At 39.4% G+C, this 16943-nt stretch overlaps 2 protein-coding genes across 3 annotated transcripts in view; both read left to right on the forward strand.

Moving 5' to 3' along the window:
• The window catches only part of brd4 (bromodomain containing 4), a 52392-nt gene extending 41621 nt beyond the window's left edge, over positions 1 to 10771 (forward strand). For both annotated transcript variants that reach the window (XM_079605901.1, XM_079605900.1), the window contains 11 exons: positions 100 to 320; positions 478 to 857; positions 1830 to 1940; positions 2052 to 2438; positions 4251 to 4961; positions 5718 to 5818; positions 5928 to 6084; positions 6385 to 6521; positions 6611 to 6816; positions 6899 to 7166; positions 8353 to 10771. In XM_079605901.1, the coding sequence (XP_079462027.1) occupies positions 100 to 320; positions 478 to 857; positions 1830 to 1940; positions 2052 to 2438; positions 4251 to 4961; positions 5718 to 5818; positions 5928 to 6084; positions 6385 to 6521; positions 6611 to 6816; positions 6899 to 7166; positions 8353 to 8421 (2748 nt within the window). In that variant the 3' untranslated portion in view covers positions 8422 to 10771. The remainder of the gene's footprint in view (positions 1 to 99; positions 321 to 477; positions 858 to 1829; positions 1941 to 2051; positions 2439 to 4250; positions 4962 to 5717; positions 5819 to 5927; positions 6085 to 6384; positions 6522 to 6610; positions 6817 to 6898; positions 7167 to 8352) is intronic.
• A 1705-nt stretch (positions 10772 to 12476) lies between these two features.
• On the forward strand, positions 12477 to 13874 carry pet100 (PET100 cytochrome c oxidase chaperone). Its single transcript, XM_079610229.1, has 4 exons — positions 12477 to 12668; positions 12898 to 12984; positions 13309 to 13341; positions 13509 to 13874. Exons 1-4 carry the CDS (start codon positions 12642 to 12644, stop codon positions 13596 to 13598), a joined length of 237 nt encoding a protein of 78 aa, XP_079466355.1. The 5' UTR covers positions 12477 to 12641; the 3' UTR covers positions 13599 to 13874.
• The last annotated feature ends 3069 nt before the right edge of the window (positions 13875 to 16943 follow it).

Consider the following 16943-nt stretch of genomic DNA (forward strand, 5'->3'; position numbering starts at 1 on the left):
TATAGATATTGTGGACGTGTACGAAGACGTGTATCATAGATGTGATGCTTTCTAATAAGAGGCTGTAATCTCCCAATTTCTTTTTTCTTTGTTGCTCAGCTGAAAGCGGTTCATGAGCAGCTGGCTGCCTTGTCCCAGCCTCCGGCCTGCAAACCAAAGAAGAAAGAGAAGGAAAAGAAGGAGAAGAAGAAAGACAAGCACAAAAGGAAAGCAGTAGTTATGCCTGCACTGGAGGAGATCCTGGAGCCGCCTCCTGTCCTCAAGGTTCAAGGAAAGCCTAAGAACAAGGATCCTCTTCCTAAGAAGCCCAAGAAGCTGAGGTGGGCTGAGACATTTGATTATGCAAACCCATTTTAGGCTATAAAGTATGCAAAGTTGCATGGTTTAATTGCTTTTATCAATTTGGTGATTTGGTCAACCCTTTAACTGTGTAGTGTCATGGAAAATGAGATGTTCTTGTCGTCTTATGCTCTATAGTAAGAAGGAGGGAGGTGGTAAGGGCAGTCGCTCCATGGCTCCCCCAGGCGCCGCCCCACCAATCCTGCAGCCTGTGGTAGGCCTGGATTCTGAGGAGGATCTGGGTCTGACTGGTGGAGCCGCAATGGCAGGCATGGCTGCTGGAGAGAAGTGTAAGCCCATGTCCTATGAAGAGAAGAGACAACTGAGTCTGGACATTAACAAGCTCCCTGGAGACAAGCTGGGCCGTGTGGTCCACATCATCCAGTCCCGTGAGCCCTCGCTCAAGAACTCCAATCCAGACGAGATTGAGATCGACTTTGAGACGTTGAAGCCTTCTACGCTGCGGGAGCTGGAGAGATACGTGTCATCTTGTCTTCGCAAGAAGAAGAAGCCTGTCGGTTAGTGATCAAGAGCATCGCTTTCTTTAACACTGAGGCCCTGTTTACACCCATTAGTATCGGCCTCTCATCTCAACCACAAGTACTCAGTTGGATCAGATGATTGGCTGTACCTTCCTAGAAAAATGGCATAATTGCATTTTATATGAGTAGGTGGCCTTAGAACAGGGGTTTCCAATCCTGGTCTTTAATTTGAGCTCCAACAAACCTGCTTGGAAGTTTCTAGTGATCCTGAAGACCTTGATGAGCTGCTTCCAGCAGTTTTTAACCTCCAGCCCTATTTAAACTCACATGAAGGTGGCCCTTCAGGAGCAGGATTGGACACTCCTGTCCCAGAATGTAGTCTGGGAGTGGGACACATTAGCATTGACCTTTCAAATGTGATGTGTCCATTTGAGTTCCTCACGTCCACAGAAAATAGTTGAGTAATTGCAAAACACAAGCTACGTTTTTACATGCACCCAAATAATCTGTTAGTAATTGCATTAATTGTTCAATCGTTTTGAAAAGCCTCAGCCGAGCCGTTTAAGCTTGATGTGAATAAAATTTCCATCAGATTGGAAGGATTGGTGTAATAATCTGAACAGTAGGAAAAAATTAAGCATGTCAACGCTTGAATCCCAATCGGCTTAAAAAAATCACTTGTGCAGTGCCATGATTTTATATGCCACAAGTTTACATATGATTTTTGTCTTACGAATGTGCATGTTTATTTACGTCTTGTGAGCTGGTCAGTGGAGGAGACTGAATAGTTACTAAATATTTGTCAAAAGAGTTCAGAATACATATAATGCACATGTAAACGAACATGAAAATCAGGGTTCATACAAACAGAACTTTCAGAATCTGAAATCAGATTGGATCCTTTTTACAAGTATTAATGCCCATCACAGGTGATGCAACATGGACAGCATTCAATACAAGTGTCTACAAATTTTAATTGGTTGTTATTTATTGTTTAACATTTTTTAGTTCCAGAGAAGACCATGGAGGCAATGAGTGTTGCAAAGACAAAAGGCTCATCATCCGAGTCAGGCAGCAGCAGCGAGTCCAGCTCCTCAGAAAGTGAAGACTCAGAGACAGGTGAGTCCTGCAGCTTGATAACGTCTGACCAACTGATTTTCTAATGCATTTGCCATGTTAAATGATCCAAGAAGCTGCATTGCATAAAGAATCTCCTCTACACAAACTCAGGGGTGGCGTCTAAGCCGAAGAAGAGAGGGAGGGGTGAAGGAAAGAAGGCTCATCACCAGGCGGTGTCTCTGGGCATGCCTCAGCCGCAGGTTCCCCATCAACCCCTGACCCCTGCGCTGCAGCCCAGCGCTCAGCTGAAAACACAACAGCATCCCTCTCCCGCCCCTTACATGGCTCCTCCTGTCACGGCTCTGGAGCCCTCGCAGCTCCTGGAAAACCCCTTTGACCCTCTGGCCCACTTTGGCCAGCCCATCATGCACCTTCCCCACCACGCCAATGACTCGTCCTCCCCTGCGCCGCCTCACCTCAACGCTCACCCTCCAGGAGGCCAAGTGTCACCTGAGACGCACCCGTTCCTGAACCAGCACCCCATCCTCACATCCCCAGGTGAGTGGAAACTTCCTGTTTATTTCATCAAGATATTGTCCTAACCTGGTTTGATGTAGCACATTTTTCCAAATTTACCAGGTCAAAATTGCATTGTTGAGAGAAAAGAAAACTAAGTTGCATCGGTGTGTAGAAGTGTGGTGGAAATTCAACTATAAGATTAAAGTCAAGCCCACTCAATAGTAAAATGATCAAACCAAATTTATTTCTGAAAATCGAAATTCAGGGTAGTCTTTCTACATACCTTAGAGAGCTACAAAGTAAGCTTCAAGCAAACCAGTCAAATCATACATATTTATTTTTTAGCAAACAAAGACTTTCAAAATTGGTGTGATAAACAAAACACAAAAGAGCAGATTATCATAAGGCCTCCTACTTCTTTTTATCATACAAGTACATTTTCCGGCATCGACCTCCCATAAAATGCATGCCCACCTGACATTTGTGAATAACATCTTATCTGGCTCCCTAAACTCTCCCCAGCATAACTGACCTTGACATCAGAAGGAATCATTATTCCCAAATCTCTTCTCACAGCATTTGTAGATTAACTTGCACGGCATAACCTCCGTTGGGCAGCGACATGCTTGAAACCTTCGATTCGTCCCATAACGTTCTTAAACAGTTAATATTCTTTTTAAACCATTACTCCTTTACTACTCCCTCTGTCAGAAACAACATATCTTACAAAAAACAATAAAGTTAGAAAACCTGTTTTCAATATATGCAATGGTTAAACACACATATATCAATATGACAAAAACAAATGACATTTTCTCATGATTAACAAAATGAATCATGTATAAGCTGCAGCATTTATTGAATACATATAAGCAAATAATATTGTTCTTGCATAAGTTATAAATTAAGAAATAATGAAATGGTAAATAAAACTAAACTTTTACAAATATTATAAACACTATAAACATGTATTTTAGTTCCCTTTGCTCCACAACATATTTTAAATTGATTGATGAAAATTATTTAAGTATAAAATAAATATACAAGATATGCAGTGGGGAGAACAAGTATTTGATACACTGCCGATTTTTGATTTTGCCGACAAAGCATGTAGAAGTCTGTCATTTTTATCATAGGTACACTTCAACTGTGAGTGACGGAATCTAAAACAAAAATCCAGAAAAACACATTGTATGATTTTTAAAAATAATTAATTAGCATTTTATTGCATGACATAAGTATTTGATCACCTAGCAACCAGTAAGAATTCCGGCTCTCACAGACCTGTTAGTTTTTCTTTAAGAAGCCCTCCTGTTCTCCACTCATTACCTGTATTAACTGCACCTGTTTGAACTCGTTACCTGTATAAAAGACACCTGTTACAAAGCATGGAGAGGTCTGTAATTTTTGCTGTGTAAGTAGGAAAACCTGCAAAATCGGCAGTGTATCAAATACTTGTTCTCCCCACGGTGTATATATACTTTAATACACACAACGTCTATTACAAACGGCAAACCTAAACAAATTGAAAGCGTAACTGAAAAGTAAGGCTTAATACCCCGTGACTAGCGGGAGGGAGTCCATCTGTTCTATGGAAATAATTTCAAGCAATTGTACTATTGGTTAGACACCTATTTCCAGGCTACCATGTCATGTTGTCAAACTGCCCCACATCTCATTGGTTCAAAATGGTGCTCTGCAGGCTGCATGTTAAATGTTCTGATTAGCTATATTCTTCTCTTTTATACAGCATTTTGTTTTATTTGCAAGTATTGTTAAAAAATTGCCGGTGATCTATATTGACCCCTTCCTTTTTGTGGTCTTCCTTTTTCTATTTTCATTGGTTTACAGCCCTGCACAACGCAATGCCCCAGCAGCCTTCACGACCCAGTAATAGGGCAGCCCCACTACCTCCTAAACCTCCTCAGCAAAGCACGCCCCAGCAGCAGCAGCAGCAGCAACCCCAGCAGACCCTGCCCCAGCAGCTTCAGCCCCAGCAACCCCCTCCGCCCCAGCACCACCTCCCTCCTCACCTCCTGCACCCTCCACAGCAACTGCGCCAGCGGCCGCTCTCCCCTCCCACACTCACTCCCCAGGGCCTGCTCTCCTCCCAGCCCCCACAGATGCTGCTAGAGGACGACGAGGAGCCTGTTCCCTCCATGCCCTTGCCCATGTACCTGCAGCACATGCAGCCGAACCGCCTCCAGCAGCAGCAGCAGCCGCCGACGTCACTAATGCAGTCTCTGCAGAGCAGGTCGCAGCAGCAGCCGGGCCAGTCGTCTCTGCTGCAGTCGGTGCAGGTTCAGTCTCAGCTGGGACCCCCGCCACAGCTCCCCGTTCAGACTCAAGCCCAGCCCTCCCCGCAGCTCTCGCAGCACCAGGCCAGACACATGCAGCACTCGCAGCAGCTGAGCTTCTCTCAAGGCCCGGTGCAGACCACGCAAACGCAGTCTAGTCAACACAAGGTCTCCATGCCCTCCTCGAAAGCACAGCAGATCATCCAGCAACAGCCACAGCAACATCACTCTCCACGTCAACACAAGTCCGACCCCTACAACTCAGGTAAAACAACAGCCATACAAAAAATAGCTGTTTAATTAAAAAAAAGTGTGTAACTCTTTATATATTTAGAGTTATATATATTTATACAATATTTACCGTATTGTTCAGAATATAAGATTTTTTTCCTAAGAAATGCATTTGAAAAACCGGGTTCGTCTTCTATTCAGGGTCTTGACTTTAACATGTCAATAATACACCCACAACAATAGGTGGCGGCAAATACGTGTGTAAAACGAGTGTGCCAAGAAATATGATGTCAGAGGGGAATGTTAGAAGATACCGCCTTAAAAACGCAGTCTACATGGTTTTCACTATGAGATGGATAGCCTAATTGTTATATAATTCAGATGGGCTACAGGTTATTTTTATGGTATGCCAAAAAGTGTTTTACCAGCATTTTACATCATTTCAAAACAAAAATGTAAATATGCAGTATGAAAAAAAAGAGTAGTTTCTTTATCAAAATCTTTTTCCAAAAGGTGCATCTTGAAAAAGGGGGGGTCGTCTTATATTCAGATTAATACTGTATTTGCTTATTATTGTCTATTAAACTGATGATTATCACAGTTTGTGGTGTTTTTTTGTTTGTTTGTTTTTTAAAGTTGAATTTGCCAAAACTTACTAATTTAAAAAAGCTGCGTAGTATAAACACTATATAAAGTGCTTCCCTGACACATCTCCAAAGTCCAGACTAGTCGTTTGTTATTTGTATTGGACACCATTGCAAGTGTTTTAATTGTGTCTATATTTTAACAGCACACATGCGAGATAACCCCTCTCCGCTCGTTGTGATGCATTCGCCTCAAATCCCTCAGTATGCTTTAGTCCACCAGTCCTCCCCTCCTCAGGTCAAAAAGGTCAGTACCATTTCCTGATTCTTTCCAATGTCCACGTGGATTTATTATGTGGTGAATAGTTTGTGGTTTTCTAGATGTGTGGTGTAACTGAAGCTTTGGTTTGCTACAGGAACCGCAGCGAGGTCCTTTAGCTTTGGCTGGCATTAAAGAAGAGAAGCTGCCCCCGTCACCTGTGATGCGTGGTGAGCCCTTCAGTCCAGCCTTGAGACCAGAGTCTCACAAACACCTTGAGAGCAAACCCACAATGCAAGGTCACAGCCAGCAGAGTGAGTTTGTATGTTTAATTCAAGCACACTTTGTGCTGTTATGTGCTGATATTCAAAATTGCATCACTCTTGCATGTTATATTGCTTTTATTTTATAAACAATTAATATGTAGTTTCTTTTTACATTTTAATACAATTGTTTAGAAGCATTGCAAAAATCACACATCTTTGCTTCCACTACACACTGCTCACATGTTCCACAAACAGTGAAACATCCCGGTTATAGTAAATATTAATCTTGGTTCTGCTCTGTCAATCAAATAAAAGGACCATAGCTAACTGTTTATCAACTCGTTTTAGGAGCAGATATGAAATCGCATGAAAGTTCCCGTCCTGTCATCCGCTCCTCTGAGCAGAGCGGTCCACCTCCTTCCATCCAGGACAAAGAGAAATTCAGACCGGAGCCCAAAACACCTGTGGCACCTAAAAGGGTACAGGTGGGTGGAAGGAACAACTTTGTTCTACTTTTCCATGAATACAACTGTAACATTTCTAGAATGTCATGTTTTTTTTTTTTTGTGCCCAGGATGTGAAACTAAAGAACATGGGTTCCTGGGCGAGCCTGGCACAGAAATCCACCTCCACTCCCTCGTCTGCTCTGAGGTCCTCCAGCGACAGCTTCGAACAGTTTCGGCGTGTGGCCCGGGAGAAGGAAGAGCGAGAGAAGGCCCTGAAAGCCCAGGCTGAGCAAGCCGAGAAAGACCGTCAGCGCAGAGAACAAGAGAAACTTCGGTAAGAGAGCTGAACTTGTCTGTTTTAATCGAAGGTCACTTTTAGCAGTTTCAAGACATTTTCTTGGTCTTGCTCTCTGAAGGGGACGTGACGAGGAGGACTCCATTGAGACGTCTCGAAGGCCCCAGGAGGAGCCCCGCAGGCGGTCGGAGCAGCAGCAGGTTCAGGCACCACCGCAGCAGCAGCACCAAACTCAAACTCAGCCCCAAGCCCAGAACCCGGCCCAGCCGCCCTCGGCCCCGCAACCTTCCCAAGCCCCGCCCCACTCGCCCGCCGCCTCCCAGAGTGCACTTGACCAGCAGAGGGAGTTCGCACGTCGCCGGGAGCAGGAGAGGAGGAGGAGAGAGGCGGTGAGTTACAGCTGCAGCTAGGGCTGGCATGACTCCTCGATTAAAGCCGAGGACTCGATTTAAAAAAAATCCCCATGTCGTGTAACCGGCAAAATACCGGAAGTGGCACGCTCCACAGATGAGAATCCATGAACTGCATTATTACAACTAAGGCTACACAATATATTTAAACCATGTAAAAGCATAAATATAGCATTGTGCTATTGTGAAATCACAAAGTCTGCGGTTAAATCAGTTAAATAAATATATGCGCTGTTTTTTTTTTTCCCACAGAGAAGCACAACGCTTTAGTTATTTACATGCGTGCTGATTACGTGTTAAAAGTACCTCAGCTCCGTTCACAGTAAACGCTGCTCTATGCAAACTCAGTCTCTGCGTGTGCTGCATTTGGGAATGCAAAAAGTCGGACTCGGTTTGTATTTCATAGTTCCACTTCTCAAACTCCATCTCTGCATGCTTTGAGTTTGGGTTGTTGGTATTCAAGAAATTACAGCAGCTGTTGCATTTCTATCGTACAGAAGTGACCAAATATTAAAGATTAAGTGTTACATTTGAATTAAATGCTGTTTGGCCAGTATTAAACAAGGATTTGATCATGCCGTAGTGTAACAACAACTATGACCAGACCGTTGACACCCCCTCTGCAGGCATTATAATACGCAATGTACATAAGTTGTTTATATTAGTTTATATAATTTATTTTACATGGTGTATTTTAACAGTGTTGTTTGATAAAAACCCATTTGGTTGCTTAATTTGATACTTTATTTGAACCAATTATTATTGGTTGTTATTATAAATTTGTGTATTAATCTTTTTTTTTTTTAAAGGTTTTGTTCACTTGGATCTATTTTTATTACCACAATTTTTTATCCGATTACTCGATTACTAAAATAACCGATAGCTGCAGTCACCTCCCACTACCGTTCAAAAGTTTAGGGTAAGATGTTTAAAAAAGTCTTTTATTCCCAAAACGGTAATGTTGACACAACATGCAGTTGAACTCGAGCAACATGGTAGTAAAAAAGACAAATGTGTGATTCATGCTATATACAGGCGGTCTTTACAGTAACTCTTGAATACCTTTTCCATAAAAATGTGGATATAATTTGAGATTCAAAATGTTATTTTTTTAATAAGTTTGCTACATGTGCCAATGTTTCTTTTTTTTTCTTCACCTCTACAGATGGCAGCTACTATTGACATGAATTTCCAAAGCGATTTGATGGCTATCTTTGAGGAGAACTTGTTCTGAAGTGCGAGAGGACGAGATAAACTGCGAAAACAGAAGCTCATGGATTCCTCTAGAATGAACTCAAAAAAAGCAGTAAGGGAAAAAGACCCCTGACCACAAGAAACACTGAAGAGGCTGAACTAGCGATGGATAAGCTGAGGCCCTGAGAGAGAGAGAGAGAGAGGGAGGGAGGCTGTAGCTCTCCTTTTGCCTTAGCAGAAAGAGGGACCCTCACACTGGGACGGCTCCGCCTCTCCGGCATTCCTCCTGGATTTGCCATTGTGACCATGGCGGGAAAGAGAGGACTTGTGCGTGACTCTTTAATTCAGAATATGGGAGCAATGGACAATGTGATCGCCGGAGGAATATCTGAACGACAACAATAACATGTACTGATTCTCTAGCTACGGCATCCATCGACTGCCAGATGTCTGTGGGGGAATAGAAAACGTCTTTGTTTCCCGTTTGATTTGGTTTCCTTCCCATCGTTTCGTTTTTCGCTATATCCTCCCTCCCCTCGTCCCCTTTTTCGCGAAAACACGCAGGCAAATGGCAGGATGGGATCGGGGGCACTTAGATGATCTTCCTCGGGAGAGGAAGTACAGCTCGCCTTACACCTCTGACAACACAAACGATATTCACCAGGGGCTGTGACAAATGACTAAACATGGTGTGTTTCACACTGTTATCATGTGCAGATTTTTCATTATGTAGGATCTACTGTAAAAAGGTATTTTCTTAATTACTGTTTTTGGTTGATTGGTTGGTTGTATTTTTGTTTATCTTCTCCTTTTTCTTTTTCTTTTTTTTCCTCTCTTCGTTGTTGTTTTTCTTTTTTAAAATATTTTTAACTCTCTTACCAACACCTTTACCCTCTGATGTCTATGCCAAACACCCATATCCTTTTACGCTGATAGCCGAGACCCGAAACGCTTCACTTAACATGTCTTTCTAAATATATAAATATATTTTCTTGTTCTCCCCACTCGTCATTAAAAGTTTTAGGTAGCCTTGTAGAAAATAAACCCTAATATATGCATTATTCTGACAAGTGTTAATTGAGGACAGAATCATGGAAGATATACTTTCGTCGCTCATGGTTTTCATGTTAGCCCGGTGGGGGGAGTCTCGCCACGGGCCGGAGCGTCGACCCACGCGGGGCGGTTTCTGAGTATCGTTTAGTTTGAGTATAATTTAAAGAATACTATTTTAAGTGTATTATACATACAGAAGGAAAACATGCGACTCTGTGCAACTGGTGGAGCGTCATGCGAACACCAGGCCAACGCGACGGAGCTCTCAGCTGGTTACTGCATGACTCCTCCTCTTTTCTTTTCACAGATCGTTTTATTACAGCTGCACAGAGAGAGAACTCCGTATGCTGTGCTAGATATAATTGCAAAAAGTTTGAAAGAAAAAAAAGTTACAAAAAAAAAATCAAACCGTTCTGATTTATCATTGTTCTTGTTCGATTATAGTGGATATGTGTTCTAATTCTGTTATTTGACTTGGAAAGGGGGGCGGGGGGGCACAATTCGAGACCTTGGCGGGTCCTCTGAGTTTTCTCTTATAGTGTTTTCTCCAGTGCCTGTATTGTATTGCGATTCTAGTTGGCATATATTACGTTCTGGGAGGGCGAGGGAGGGGGCACGGTTGGACCGGGGAGGGGAAAATTGGGGATTTAGGTGCGAGAGCTTGTGTTTAAAAGACAAAAAAGGAACGTAAACATTTTATATTTTACCCATTTACAATATTCAGGTTTAAATCTAGTTTTAGCTGGACTTCTTAAGTATACACCGAACAACTAGTTTTCATTTTCTCAACTGCTAAGAAGGCATGTCCCATCATCATCGTGTGTGTGTGTGTGTGTGTGTGTGTGTGCGTGCGTGTCTGGATGTTTGGATGTGTACGTCACGTGGCTGGGGAGGGTGTTCTTACCCGGAGGTTTAAATCGCAACACTTCATTTAAACGATATTGCTTTGCTTTTTGTTTTTTTCTTCTTCCTCATGAAGTCCACTTATATAAATATCTATTTTTTTTTTCTCTTTCTTTGGTTAATTTGGTCTGTACAAGTTTAAAGAAGAGCAACACTTCATTCCTTCAAGCCTTTAAATGTATTTTCTTTTCCATGGTTACAGTTGGACATTATGTGCCATAGTTTCGGATTCTCCGGAGAATGTGCTGACCTGCAGCTCAGCAGAGAGTTTGCTTTATTCAGGTATTTTGTTATTTTCTTTTTTTTTTGTTTTGTTCTTTTTTTTTTTGGGTTTGTTTAACATTTTCCTCGATTACTGTTTGGTATGTGCGTGGGCTATCGAGGTCAATGGTTCAATCTGTTATGATCATGAAATAAACTCATCTCTTTTATAGAAAATTAAAATGAAACAAAAATGAGTCTGTCTCCTTTTTTTATGATTCATCACTGGTCAGTTCTAACCCTAATGGAAAACATTGCATATGCATTGTGTTGCTTCCTTTCAGTTTTCACTCTTCAGCTTGAGTTGAAAAGTTGACTCAATAAAAAGGGTGCAACGAAACCTGTGCCTTCATAGTCAGCATTTGTTGTACTCACTCACCATCTTATTAAAGCGCACAAGAAAATGTTGGGTCACATTTCACCCTAAAGTTGTGCAGAAAATAAGGGACATTAACGGGATGGTTCACCCCAAAATGCTATGTCATTTACTCTCCCTCAGGTTGTTCCAAACTTGTATGAGTTTATTTCTTCTGCTGAATAAAAAAAGAATATATTTCATTCTATTTATAAAAGCCCTAAGTAGTAATTTTCCCAATTCTACAACATTAAATAGTTTAAAATAACATTTCTCTTATAAAAATGTGTCCATAAATCTACTGTACCATACTTTGCCTTTAAATTGGTGTAATTATCTCCCACAACTATGTAAGATACAGGAAATTATGTCACTTTCCCTCACTAATAAGATCTGAAGCACTGAAAGGTATGTATTTTAATGTATTTTAATTAAAAAAGTTCTTACACCAACTGTCAAAATTGTCACCACAATATCAAAAGGAAAACAGAATGTATCACTGATCACACAGTGTGTTGTTTAAAAGCATTTTAATCATGATGTCATTAGTGCCATGTGCTCTTGTCATTTATGCTAGCAAGTGGAGTTTTTAACTAAAAAGATTAAAATGGTAAAGTAACAATATTGACAATATGTAACAATAATGAGAATATGACAATGAGTTTTTTTTTTTTTTTTTTGTAGTGTAAATATGTAGGGATTTATTCAAGATTTAAAATGTTTCAGTGAAAACCGATAAAGTTCACACAGATTTCCGCAGAGTTGGAACAATCACCATCAATAAAAATCCATAAAACGCAAAACATTTCTGAACATCCTTAAAATGGAGCAAATTGCTAAATAAGCTAGATAAGACTTGCATAATCACAACATTTAGTGAGGTTTATCCAAAAACATTTTTTCAAATAGCGAAGAAAAAATATGACAATGAATATGACAATTAATATGACAATGAATATGACAATTATATGAAGAACTCCTTTTTTTTTCATTTAAAGTAAAAAAGAAAGTAACTTGTGTTTGGCAAGCCCTGAATTATGGAAATTTAATTTTTTCAATAAAATACTAGAAAGAATTTTAGTGAACAGTTTTTTCCTTAACTTTTTGAAATGCTAAATGTATGTCCAATTATAGAATCACTCAACTGTCTGGTTACAAACATTCTTCAAAATGTGAAATATGACTTGGACATTTCTTGGCAGTTTCTGTGAGATTAACCAAAAGAAAATAAGAATTGTGTCATTTACTCACCCGTGTCTTTACAACACGAGAAAACACTTGCGAAAAGAGCATAGATTTTCTTTTCTTTTTTTACAATAGATGTCTGAAAAACGTGTCGGTTATGTTCACATTAGAAAGTCATACAGCTTTGAAATAACAAGAGGGTTAGTAAATCATTTTTAGATTAACTAACCATTTAATTTTCTTCAAATAACGTTAGATGTGGTTAAAGTGATTATTGGCCTTGCGGTTTGATAAAGTGTATCTGATGTAAAGTTACTGCATGCTTACATCATCATGTTGATGTACCAGCATCCGGTCAACGATTGCACGCTGTTTCATAAGCCTGCCGCTGGCTTACGTAAGAACGAGACTGTAGCTGTGACTGCGCGTGTTTAGAGCGGACTTTTATTTTGACATCTTAAAAACAGGAAGTGCCTGCATGCGTGACTGTCAAGCTGTAGGACATGGGGGTTAAAATAGAGGTTTTTAGGGTAAGTTTGGTTACGTTTAGACTTGTAAGCAACCCGGTCTGTCTATATAAACATAGATACACAAACTAAACCAATTTTGGGAAGATAAAAAAAATAAAAATAAAACGTGCTGACGCTTTAAACGTCCCACTTGTCTAAACACTATATTTGCTCCTCACTGCCTGCTTATGCTAATAACCGATAAAAAAGTGAATGTGAATATGTAGTGTTTGTTTGTTTATTTACACAGATGATGGTGTATATGTCGTTTCCAGTGGCGATGTTTTGGATATCAAACCAAGCCGAGTATTTTGAGGAGTACGTCGTGAAGCGAAAGGTTTATAATTGCCCTTATAATCTAAGTCAATTATTATAGGATTAGACATTCATTTTAATACGTAAATATTGTATTATACAATCTCAGCATTTGTTTAAAGTTATGAAGATACTTACATTTTTTGGGGATCTCTGTGTTTTAAAATCATATTCTGGTTTCACTAGGGAGTTTCTCTGATCGTTAGCCTCATAGCATAATTCCCTAAGTCATATTTCAATGTTAATGACTTGGGCAATTATGCTTTGAGGCTAACGTTATGTGTGTTATTTAGTATTTCCTATATTCAGCTGCTGTTGTATGATCACATATTATCACATTTTTCAGAGGGAGATTTTCCCAGCTAATGAGAAAAGTAATGTAAGTATTTCCTCTTTAATTTGATGCACACAACTATATATTTATATTAAGCTTTTGCCTATTTAAATCCAAACATGGCCGGGCAGTGAATATAATATATGTATATATATGAGAAGCGAGATGCCACATGCTCTGTTTTACTTTTGCCGTTTCTCATTCTGGAACAGAGGAAAGAACTGGAGGATTTCAAACAGCGCATGAGAGAACGGAGAGAGCAGAAGATGCTGAAACGGATGGCCATGGAGTCTGAGGAATGACTATAAAACAACATCACATGCTATTGTGTCATATCACAACCTTGAGATCAAGCCTTCATGTGACATGGAAACACTGTAATGCTTCTCTCAAATTCTCAGACCATATAGTTAAATCTTTATTGTTTCTGGACCTAGATTAATAAACGGGTGGGAAAATGTATATATGTTTTGTAAATATATGTCTTTAAACAGTTACAATTACAGACAGTTACAGAGTGGTTGGACTTCATTGTGTGTAACTACTTTCGTAGTGAATAAATAAGAACACTGCTTTTTTGTTTTTGCTGTTCAATTTAAAAATAAAAAAATAGGAATTTCTTATTTAATCTTGTTTGCTGTGTCATATATATATATATATATATTTTTTTTTTTATTTTTTTTTTTTTTTTTATTATATTATACGTTTGGTCATAATTGCAATCCCAAACTAAACGAAAAAATCTGGGGGTGATATTTGACGCCAATTTAACATTTGACCATCATCAATTTTTTTAATCTCAGAAACATTGCCAAATTACGTCCCATGTTGACTTACTCTGTGGCTGAAAAGTTAATCAACTCTTTTGTTTTTTTTCAAGTATTGATTATTGCAATGCTTTGCTGGCTGGAGTTTCTAAAGCTACCCTAAGTAAATTACAGTTGGTACAAAATTCAGCTGCTAGAATTCTGGCTAATTTAAGAACCAAATCTTAAAGAAATAGTTCACCCAAAAATTAAATGTCTGTTTTTAATAACTCACCCTCATGTCGTTCCAAACCCGTAAGATCTTCATTCATCTTCGGAACACAAATTAAGGACAGTCAGTTAGAATTCTGGCTTCCTGTTAGTTTTCGTATTGATTTTAAAATTCTCATGTTCACAAGGCCTTGAATAATTTGGCCGAAATTGGCCCCTCAATATTTATGTGAGCTTTTAACCCCCTACACTCCTACACGTGCTTTACGCTCTTCTGAAGCTGGTCTTTTAACTGTCCAAACAACATGGCTAAAAACTATGCAGTGATCTGGGTTTTTCTTCTTTGGCTCATAAATTGTGGAATTCCCTGCCCTCTGAGATTAGGAATGCAGAATCCCTTAGTGTTTTTAAATCGTCCCTTAAAACTTACTTTTTAGGGTAGCTTTTATGTGATTCATGTGATTACTTTGTTTATTATTATATTGGCTTTTTTTTCCTGCACTGGTGTATTTTTTAATTTCATATTTTTATGTAAAGTGCTTTGAGATGCTACTTTTAAAGGTGCTATATAAAATAAAGTTTATTATTATATATTTTCATGTTGTAAAAGAGTACTATTTAAACTACATAACAGATATTTTAATATAGGTTCAATGCAAGTCAATCTCAGTCGACAGCATTTGTGGTATAATGCTGATTACTAGAAAAATTATTCAGACTTGTGTTTTCCTTGTATGTTTAAAAAAGCAAAAAAGAGTTTTTGAAACTCTTACAATGGGAGTGAATAGATTTAAAAACAAATATGAAACTAATATATTTATCAAATGATTTAGATCCATTCTTTAAAACATGTATTTAAGATGTAAAACTGTTTAAAGCATAAAATTTGTACAGGCTTTTTAGTGTTTTTGGCGTTAATGCCAATGAAGTTGCAAAACTAGATATTACACAGAAACTGTTAGCAAGCGAGTTTGGTTCACACTAAAATCATAATACATATAGGCAGGGTTTCACAGACAGGGCTTAGATTAAGACAGGGTTAGGCCTTTGTTCAGTTAGGACATTTAAATAGCTTTTATAAACGTGCCTTAGAAAAAAAAACATCACCTTGAGACAAAACAATGGCACTGATATATTTTAAGATATGCCAATGCAAGTTGCTTTCAAACAGCTCAAACGTTCATTTTGTTCTGGGACTATAGTCCTTGTCTATGAAACCGGAGATAGTGTAGTCTACTCTTTGTCTTGTTGCTTTACTAGTATCGAAACATTAAAATAGACAGAGTATCTATTGAGATTTTTACCGATAGGCTTCATGTAGTATGTTCTAGAAACATTGTGCAACGCTGCCTCCTGGAGGAATATACTTACATTGACAAAAAATTAGACAACAAATATCTAAAGTTCAGTTGCTGTTCATTCTACTAGTTCGGATAAACGAGGTCTCGATGTACTTTCCCTAAGGAGTAATGTCTCTCTCTCTGAGAAAGTACATCAAGTGCATTTTTTTTTCTCTCTAACCATATCAGGATACAAACATAACTAAACAACACGTTCCTGCGCAACCATAATCAATAAATGATTAAAAAAAATCAACTGATAAATAGTTTGAATAGTTTATAAACTGTTCAAAATGGCTTCCAAATTCCTTTTCACAAAGGCAGGCACAGATGTCAGACTTGTACCATATCCGTCCTCTGTTGAGCAGCATTACGTGCCTGATGTAACCAATGCCGAACGGTCACAGAGAAAGAAAACACTCAACTTCTGGGTCATGTTTTCTTGGATTTAAATTATCACATTGTGTTTGAGTAGCTTTAACCAGTACTGGTGTGTCCCAGTTGCATATGTTGCATTTATCATAGAGAGATACAAATTAGTCTGGATTACAAAATAAAACTTGATTAATAAAGCAATGACCTCCTCACTCACAATGCACTTTGGCTGTAAACAGATATTATTTTCCCAGCCAAAAATGAATAAAGGCCATAAAACTGGAAAATAAATCCTGTATATCAACCCATATTTGTGTGTTGGTGCTGGAGCAACATAATGTTATGCTGGAAGTTGGCTTGACTAATAAGTCAAATAAACAGCCAAACTAATCTATCTCATGGGTTTTGTTTTGTTAATTTTACACATCGCACTATTAAATGCAGATTTGTTCAGAGCTCATAGGCAAACCAAGGTGTATCCTGTTGGGCTATTGGATTTTGCTTTGAGAAAAAGTGGAATCGGTAATATAATTATTAAGGGGCTGGCAAATGACATTGACATGACATTTGTAGGCTACAAAACTTTTTTGTGTTTTGGGGAAATCCTGTAAAGCATTACGCAACAGTTGGCTGCAGAATTACCAATTCCATGCTAGATGGTGTGCTGCTAAATTAACATCTAGTGTTTGAATGCCATTTTAAGCAATACAAGTGTAATGGAGCGGAGGCCAGCTAGTGAGAGCTGTGCACGTAAACCTCACTCCCTTAATCTCAAGAGACTGACGCTACAGACTGCGCTCTTTAACGTCCTTGTTAGCGCACCCGCCTCCCATGCCGGAGGTGAGTCCCGCCTGGAATGGGCGAGTAGGACCGGAGGGGTTACATTGGTGCTGTGACCCGGATGGGAGTGAGGTTTAGGGGGGTGAGCGTAACAGAGGCCAGCTAGTGATAGTTG

This window comes from Phoxinus phoxinus (genome assembly GCF_949152265.1).
Source record: "Phoxinus phoxinus genome assembly, chromosome: 1".
Lineage (NCBI taxonomy): Eukaryota > Metazoa > Chordata > Actinopteri > Cypriniformes > Leuciscidae > Phoxinus > Phoxinus phoxinus.